General features: G+C 36.3%; 2 protein-coding genes across 4 annotated transcripts; one reads left to right on the top strand and one right to left on the bottom strand.

The window, feature by feature from the left end:
• The first annotated feature begins 110 nt into the window (after positions 1-110).
• LOC138139271 (outer mitochondrial transmembrane helix translocase-like) lies at positions 111-2,224 on the top strand. The gene is made up of 3 exons (XM_069059492.1): positions 111-419; positions 467-684; positions 735-2,224. Exons 1-3 carry the CDS (start codon positions 253-255, stop codon positions 1,454-1,456), a joined length of 1,107 nt encoding a protein of 368 aa, XP_068915593.1. The 5' UTR covers positions 111-252; the 3' UTR covers positions 1,457-2,224.
• A 1,907-nt stretch (positions 2,225-4,131) lies between these two features.
• On the bottom strand, positions 4,132-8,830 carry LOC138139274 (uncharacterized). Of its 3 annotated transcripts, none has more exons than XM_069059498.1 (3): positions 8,194-8,830; positions 4,646-5,031; positions 4,132-4,591 (listed from the first exon to the last, which is right to left on the bottom strand). In XM_069059498.1, the coding sequence occupies exons 2-3, from the start codon at positions 5,009-5,011 to the stop codon at positions 4,229-4,231; spliced, it is 729 nt and encodes a 242-aa protein (XP_068915599.1). In that variant the 5' UTR covers positions 5,012-5,031; positions 8,194-8,830; the 3' UTR covers positions 4,132-4,228. The 3 variants fall into 3 exon arrangements, with proteins under 3 accessions (XP_068915599.1, XP_068915597.1, XP_068915598.1); XM_069059496.1 differs by having other exon boundaries at positions 4,646-5,151; positions 8,194-8,829; XM_069059497.1 differs by lacking the exon at positions 8,194-8,830 and having other exon boundaries at positions 4,646-5,631.
• Between the last annotated feature and the right edge of the window lie 182 nt (positions 8,831-9,012).

Here is a 9,012-nt window from a genome sequence, read left to right as displayed (position 1 = left end):
CGTTGTCGTAAACCCGTAATAAACGCCATTCACGGCTTAGTTACGCTTTTACGACCAGGTCCCTTTATTAGTCGATTCAAACTTGCCGCCACACTTGGTGATAAACTGCTGCCAACCAACAAGTTGACAATTGACTGGGCATTGACAGTTAGTGACTTTTTCAGATTTTCGTATTAGTGGGATGTCCCGGGTTGCAAAAATTGCGTAGACTTGTGATTTTAATGAACATTGTGTTTTAGTGAGCGGTACGAAATGGCGGACGCCGCTTTTAACCGTAACGAAATAATCAGCTTAGTTGTGAGGTTAACCTTGGTGTCTGCTGTAACGTTCATTAGTATAAAATGGCTAATGAATCAGGTAGATCCTACCAACAAGAGCAAAAAGAAAGCGCGCAAAAAGGCTCAGGAACAGCTGAAAAGGTACCAATCCACAAACTACCGCACCCGCTGAATTACATAATTTTTAGGTTAGCTGGCAGTGGGCATGCCCCGTTAGTCATCGAGAACTTGTCGGATTACGAAATGATGATCGCCGCACATCTCATACACCCCCAAGACATCACCGTATCCTGGACCAATATCGCGGGATTGGACCATATGATACAGGAACTCCGCGAGACAGTCATTCTTCCAATACAAAGAAAAGAGCTGTTTGCTGACTCCCAACTAACCACCGCTCCGAAAGGTTGATCTGTCCCATTCCCGCGCACAACTTGTTACGATTTTCTCTCCCAGGTGTCTTACTACACGGCCCTCCCGGTTGCGGCAAGACCTTGATCGCCAAGGCCACCGCCAAAGAAGCCGGCACCCGCTTCATCAACCTTGACTTATCAATCCTGACCGACAAGTGGTACGGCGAGAGTCAGAAACTAGCCGCGGCGGTGTTCACGCTCGCGGTCAAGCTGCAACCATGCATCATCTTTATTGACGAAATCGACTCGTTTTTGCGCTCGCGCAACACCACCGATCACGAAGCGACGGCGATGATGAAGGCGCAGTTCATGTCTTTGTGGGACGGCTTGATCACCGATCCGAACTGCACGGTCATAGTGATGGGGGCGACCAACAGGCCCCAGGACTTGGACAGGGCGATTTTGAGACGAATGCCGGCGACCTTCCACATTCCCATGCCCAATGCCATGCAGAGGATGAAGATTTTGGATCTGACTTTGGAGAACGAGCCTGTTGCCCACGACGTGGACGTCGAGAAGTTGGCGAGATTGACAGATGGGTTTTCCGGGTCGGACTTGAGGGAGTTGTGCAGGAACGGGTCCGTCTATAGGGTCAGGGATTACATGAAGAATCACAGCGAGGCCGTTCTGGATTCGTCCGAGGATGAGTATCAAGACGCTTTGAGACCCATCATGATGGAAGACTTGATGCTTTCATTGAACAAAATGAGGGAGTCCAAGGTGCACTGCGGGTCTCTACCAATGAACCGGATCGAGTTGGATTAGCAACCGTGGTTTCAGTATTTAGCTCCCATTATTGATAATTTTGAACATACTATAGACATGTACCAGAATTTTTCAAATAATTTTAAATATTGTGTTAATTATCAAAAAAAATCTTAGTCATTTTTTTGTTTCTGGTGAATCTTTCTTGACCCAACTAGGCTGTGGTCAATTATTTAGTTGGGGAATATTTTCTTTAAAAAAAACTTGTACATACATAAACTAGTAAAATAATTGAAGAGTTGTGAAGCTTAAAAATATGTAGAATTATGTCTTTCAGTTTTTATGACTTTTTAAACAAGCACGACGTTAAATTTTTTGTCTTATCTAATTAACAGTTACGCTTTACCAATTTTACGTCGTGTCAAGTCATATTTATGAGAAAGAAGTTTTTGCATTATTTCACTGTATAAACCAGTGAGCTCTCTGATGCAATATACAGAGTGGATTTTTTTAAATGTACAAAAACGTGGATTTTTTAAATGTACAAAAACGTTTTTTCACATTTACATAATTTCGAGCAGGATGTGTCATTATAAACGCATAAAATTTAAGATTGGCACGTTAAATACACAGTTTGACAATTTAAGTAGGTGTAATTGTAAACACCAAATTTAATGTTGGGTGTCGAGCGTGATAAATCAACAAATTTAATTTTCTTGTTGAAGTCATGCCTAGCTTGATATTGAATGGAGATTTTATTATGTCCTTTTGTAGACACTTCCTAGAACTAGTTTTTTTTTTATTTAATAAAAATTACAAGCGTTGAAATATCTACCTTATTTTAGATAAGAAACTTTCAGCAAATACAACCACAACGTGTCTCAGATAAGTACCTACATTAATTTTAACTGGTAATAGAACTCGTTACTAGAAACAATATACATATTTGAATATATTTTTTTCCTAAACCTTGAAGTTATTCAATTAAAATTTACCCCCCTATAATAGGAATTATTTGCTTCGTCGATGCTGATAAGCGAAGAAAAAACAAATGCAAGAAAACTTCCACTTGTTTTTTGCTAACCTATCCACCGCGGCTAACTGCTGCGCCGGTTACTGTGACCTATAATGATAAGGGTGGAAGAGAAAAAAGAATCATATGATAATCAATGAAAACAATTTTAATAATAAAATAAACTGACCCTAGTGAATAAGATAATGACAAAACGTCTCCTAAAATTAGTGTATTAATCCGTAAAAATTCTCACAAAGTAATCACTAATCATTACACGAAGCGTTCAAAGTAACCGCCGTTATTGTCAATACAATAATGAAGGTGCCGACGAAATTATTCTTCAATTCTTTCCAGCATACCTCTATTATTGCGAATTGTAGCGGCATTTTCCACCCAATTCTCTGGGCTCGAGGAGCACTCCCGCACGCTTCACCATACACTACACAATATCTATGTATTCACTATTCGAAAATAAATGCGCCATTTTCACAAAACTTTAGCTTTAATGACAGAATCAACACGTAAACACCTGCCTTTTGCAGCTGGATAAAATTAACTAAAAATGTAATCGTCTACCTTGGTCGCAGAGCGAAAAAACTTTATTCTAAAAACATAATGTTTTGCGCCGATTTTACAAAAACTATTATTTCAGGGTCACTGTCATTGGGTTAAATAACTAGAAAATGCGTGTAAATAGACATCTCGTTAATTTATGGGGGGCTAAAATACTGAAATCAAAATAATATTTCGAAAAAATGGTACATAACAATTTTGTTGTTCTTGACGAGGTCTGTCACTGGTTAAAATTAATGAGACACGTTGTATATTTCGAACAAAACGTGCTGAACAGTCAACAGCTGATAAGGAATCGGAAGACGAACGTTGAACATGAGGGAGCGTCAGTGTGGACATGTAAAAGGGTTGAAAGCAGGTCAAGTGCACGCATTTTATCGACAGCGAGCGCACTGCAGACTTGAATAATCCCCATCGTGTCGCTTTTGACGAATCTTTCAGTTGAGCGCTTTGAAAAATTGAAGTACGAATAAATGGAACCGTCGAGTTTGTAATCTTCATGGTTTACGAACGCTCCAAATTGTGAATGTATTTTATCGCACGCCATAAACGCCAGTTTTTCACCATAAAAATTTGAATACCTGATTTTACGACGATTGTTAATAAAAATATTTGTGCTAAACAATCTGAACCGTACGTTTTAATGCCCACACTTGAAAGTAAATTTCCTTTGTTGCGATGATGCACACACAGCAACGAGAAAAAACCGTTTGCTCGTCGTAATCGTCACAAAAACAGCGTTATAAAAGACGGTTCTTGCGACCAGAATCAATCGGTGGGTGTAATTTCGAACACAAATGTTAAATTAACACAAAGGAACGACCAAATCTGGCATGATTTATAAAATGGCCAGTTGCCAACAATGGACAATAAACAGTCACGATGATCTCCATTTAAAAATGAACGATTCGATGTGGAGTACGTCAAAATGAGTTCTACTTCTTGTTTAAATTATATGCTTCGCAACGCAGTCACATAAAATTTTATCTTGCAATGAAAAAAGCAAGTGTCGCAAATCGGTGAAGAAACTGTGTTGCGATAAAATTTGATCGAAATATCTTTGCATAACGAGACGCGATAACTTGCGTCGACTTAAATCGACCCATTCAATGTTTAATTACGTTGCACAATAATGAATGAGTCACAATTCGTAAGTCAACTCGAATAATTATTGTAATTGGGTTCGTCATTTAACACGGCAACAGTGACAACACGGTCGAATTTTTCTGGAATAATTGTCGACCTCAAGCCGTCAGATAAACCTCGATGATTCTCAAAATGTTCTGAATGATGTAGCTCTCGCGCGAGCACATCGTCTTGTTCTGGTAGGCATCGCTCAAGACGTTCCTCAAGTCCGCCAAAATTTCTTTACCACCCTCTCCGATATTATTCACAAAGTTCCGGCCAATCACGTCGTTGAGAATAAACAAATACGTCAAATAATTCTCGAGGGTGTACTCGTTGATCGTCGAACCGGGGGGCAAAGCCTCCAGTTGTTCGTAATACTTCTTCAGCTCGCCGTTCAATTGTTTGACAATTTTGGGCGCGTAAATTGAATACTTCCCGAACTCGGTCACCATTACCCTCATTATGTTGAACAAATGAAACTGAAAATGTACCAGAATGAGTCGTAAAACGTTTTTATTGCCCCATAAACACACCTTCGTGTCGCAGTTATCCACGCTTAACTCCCTCACCATTTTGATGAGCTTGTTGACGAATGTCATCACGATTTCGTCCGTCCTGGAGTTGTCCCAGGTCGAGTGTCTCCTCAGGCGGAAGATGCTGGCTCGCAGCTCGTGGAAGTCGTGCAAGATGGAAGCGGCGTCCTCGCTGGTGCATCTGTTCAGTTTGATTATCAAATAGCGGAACATTTTCACCAACAGGGAGTTGGTTCGCGAGGGGAGTTGCATGTCGGATAGGAATTTTCGGACGTCTGTGGTCGAGATGAAGCGATTTTTGAAATTGTCGTCCGCTTCGACCGGCGTGACCGCCAGTTTGTCCAAAATGTCGTCGATGCAGCACATCCGCAACTCGTTCAGTTCCTCTATGATTAACGAAACGTTTTTTAAAACTTTCACGAGGGCTCGGTACTTCTTGGTGGGGAAAGGGTCCAAGTAGAGGTTCTGCAGAGCTTCCATCAAACTAAATCGTTCCATTGTTGCTACTGAAAACGTATAAACAAAAGAAATACCTTTCTCCGAATTAGTTCTGATATGTGTGAGGTGTGTAATTGGTATTAGTGGAAGCTACGTTGACAGGTGTAGTACCTATCTAAATCGTGCAACAAATATCAACATTTGGAATATTTTTATCTATAATACTTTTTTTAATTACAAATATAAATTACGTTGCTGGTTGAAAAATGGGTGAGGTGTCGTTAAAGCTATATAGTCTCTAAACTTGTTATGGCGGTCGGTAAAATAAAAATTTTCTCATTCTGATCCTTTATTTAATTAATTGTCTAAGTATAGAATGATGTAGTGCATGTAATGTAGAGCAATATCAGCAGATATGTGATGTTTAAATAGTTATTTATGTAACAAGTGAGTAAAGTAATACTTTTTTTACGAGAAGGAAAATTTGCCGCACGAGCGAAGCGAGTGCGCAAATCCGCCGAGTAAAAAAAAAGATACTTTACAGTTGCATACAACATTTTTTTTGCCGTGCGTTATTAAATGCACAGGTTTTTTCATTTATCTGCGTTCATTAAAAAAATGACATATTATATGAACGCAAATGAATGAAAAAACCTGTGCCTTTAATAACGGACGCCAAAAAATACATGTTTTCTAACTTATCTATTACATATAATAATTTACATATTTTAATTGTGTGATATACCTATACTTGACATAGGTAATTATCAATTACATTGTTGGCATTAAAATATTTAAATAAAAATTAATTTTCTTTCAAAGTCAACGATATAATAAAAATTTTCAATTTAATTGTTAATGAGGTGCAAAATTCAACACTTATACAGTGCTTTCCAAGAAGTTGGCATCATATGGGAATTTTTTTATTCGTAACTGTTTGTCTAGACTAAAAATATGACTGACAAAAGTTGTCACGTGGCTTCCGGTATACCTCAGCATAGATTTTTCTCTTAATTTCTAAAAATATAATTAAAAAATAATTCGCAAAAAGTTAGTTTTAATGAGATTTTATGACATGCACAAATTTTTGAAATAAAAATCGAAAAAAATGCACCAAGGTTGTCCATTATTTTAGACGGTATTTCGAAAATTGGTTCAAAATAATTCTTAGAACAAAAATTATTGCAAGCATAAGATGTTTAAAGCTCAGCTCAGCTCATTTTTATTTTTCTGGTAAAATAGGTGAATTTTTATTTCGGATTTTCCGACTTTTTGTTAGAACAAGCTGACAACCCACAATAAAAGTTTTAGAATGTCAGGAAAATAGTTTCTGAAACCTTCTCAATAACGAGACATAAAAAAAAACAGACATATGTATTTATCGTTTGAAAAAGATAAAAGATCAAAGAAATAAGATAATTGAATTGAAGGTTAAGAAATTCTTCCAAGTAGAAGTTACAAAATGAAATATTTTCTTTCGAATTTTTTGCGAATGAATTTTACTAAAACAGATATTTTCAGCAAGACAAAATAGGTCAAGTTCGTAACTTCTTTCTTTCCTACATTAGAGTCCTTCGGGACAGAAGTTGACTCCTGAAGCAACATTTTTCAATATTATAATAAATTTATTTAACATTATGAATAATATTTTTTATATATAATTTGTTTCATTTATATTGTTTTCTTTACGTCAATTAATAAGAAAACTTTCTAAATATGATTTTTTTCTCTTAATTTCGGAACCTTCTCAGTTAAATTTCTAATTTGTTTTTTTTTGTCTTTTTGTATTTGTTAATAAAACGAATAAACGTACAATGGCCGGCAAAAAAAATTAGCCATCATTTAAATGTCAGTGTCAAAAAAAGCATTAATTACACATTTGGATTTTGACGTAACACAAAAGTGATGGCTAATTTTTTTTGCCGGCCATTGTACTTGTAGAATCTAAAACTTATAATTGAATCGTGGATTGCAGAAATGGTACAAGTCAGTAAACTGAAATTTTGAGAGACACACAAAAAAATTGCTTTTATGGAACTTGCATATACCTAATAATTGAAGGAACTTCAATCAAAAATCAAATACATATTGAAACACTATCTTTTTCAGCAGTATTTCAAAATATTTGCTTTAATCGCTTAAGAATTAGTGATTTTTCAAGTCATAATCACAAAACGCTAGAAAACATGACTTGTATCCTTTCTGCAATCAGCAATTCAATTCTAAACCGGATAAGTTGGCCTTGACGATGACTTAAAGGGATTACAAATTCTTATCCTTTTAATATTCAAAATTTTTATAAATAGATTAACTACCTAATTTTAGATGATGCCCCCTAATACTTATATCTTAGTTTTTGAACCGAGGAAACTCCAAAAAAATTCTGTTTTACGACAGGATCAAAGGATTTACAATGGTATTCAAACACACATTACGTACTTATATGATATTACAGGACTGAATGTTATTTGTTTATTAATTCAGTGAAATCTTTAAGTTGCCGGACAAAAAGTAGAGAATTTAGCGGATATTGAAACTAAAATGTTTATAAATTAATTGTTTAATTAGATACTGTTAGTCACAATGTTGCTGTCATTGTTAATAAACAGTTTATGATATGTAAGCAAAACTAACGTATACAATACCATTGATTAAATAATCAGTGACAATAGTGATAACAGGAATTAAAAATTCAAACGACTTTGAGTACAAAATCTTTGTTGATTGCTTAAATGAACAGAGTAATGAGAAAAAACTTAACCTCAACGTTTATTTTTGAAGTGTGAGTCTGTCGATAAAAATTTGACATCTCTATTAGAATTAGTCAGCAAAAGTGAGCCACTCTGTATATTCTTTTGATTGTTCCATAAGTGTAATTGTTACAATTGTTGCTTCTTCCCTAGCAACAAATTACTAAGAATAAAACAATGCATAACCATGAACTTCGAACAATTATATTTTCCTGGAAATTGTAAAAATAGTAGGTATAGGTTTAAAACGTTAAAATAGATGTCTTTCTTGAACAATTAACGAGACCTAAATTTCGAAAACGTATAATTAGACGAGGCGACAAAATTGATGGGGAAATTGAAAATAGGCGTAGGGCTTACCTATTTATCGGTTATAACTGTTTGAAGAATGATATTTTGAGTAACAATAAGACAACTTGTAGGTACGTCAATAAAATTTGACAGATCTCGGCCAAAGCCTTCTAAGAAAAAGAAGAATAGAGAATTCATTGTTGAAGCGGTTGTTTATTGACATTTCCCGTTTGCATTAATAATGTTATGAATAAAGAAGGTAACAAAGCGTTGTATTTTAGGAATTCGGTTGTAGGTGGGTTTTTACCATTAAAATAATCCGACGAACAAAGAAATAAATTCCAACTTAAACAGTTATGTTATGCAAAAACCTGGATTTAGACTTAATCCCGTAATTAGAATTGGTTAATCGCCAACACAAATGTTTGAAGCGTGTGGAAATTGTAATATTGTTCAAGAGAAGTTCTCAGATAAGACCAAGTCGATGTGATGAGTACAGTTGTCCGCCTAGATAAAGTAGGTAAACGTGAATAATGGAGATGGATTTAGTGAAGTAGTAAAAAGTGTTATGTACTTAATAGTAGATAGATATGGAGTGGAAGATAATTTTTTATGGGAGCTAGTTGTGTCTGTTGCCAGGCACAGCCAGGCCGTCTATCGCTCATTTCTATTTACACAGAAGGCAGAATAACTGATAGCAGAAGGATTATCAATCGCCCCCAACCGGCAAAGTTCGATTAGACACACCGATTCCTGGAAGCTCGTGTCGATTCCGCGAAATTCTTCGCTAGGACACGTGCCATCCCTCTGCGGATCGCCTATATTCCCGATGGCTCATGAGTCAATCGTCCATAAATATTAATGGTGTGATTGTATGCAAACACCGCT

Source organism: Tenebrio molitor, chromosome 9 (assembly GCF_963966145.1).
Source record: "Tenebrio molitor chromosome 9, icTenMoli1.1, whole genome shotgun sequence".
Classification (NCBI taxonomy): domain Eukaryota; kingdom Metazoa; phylum Arthropoda; class Insecta; order Coleoptera; family Tenebrionidae; genus Tenebrio; species Tenebrio molitor.
Note: the sequence above shows the minus strand (reverse complement) of the source record. Positions and strands in the feature narration are given on the sequence as shown.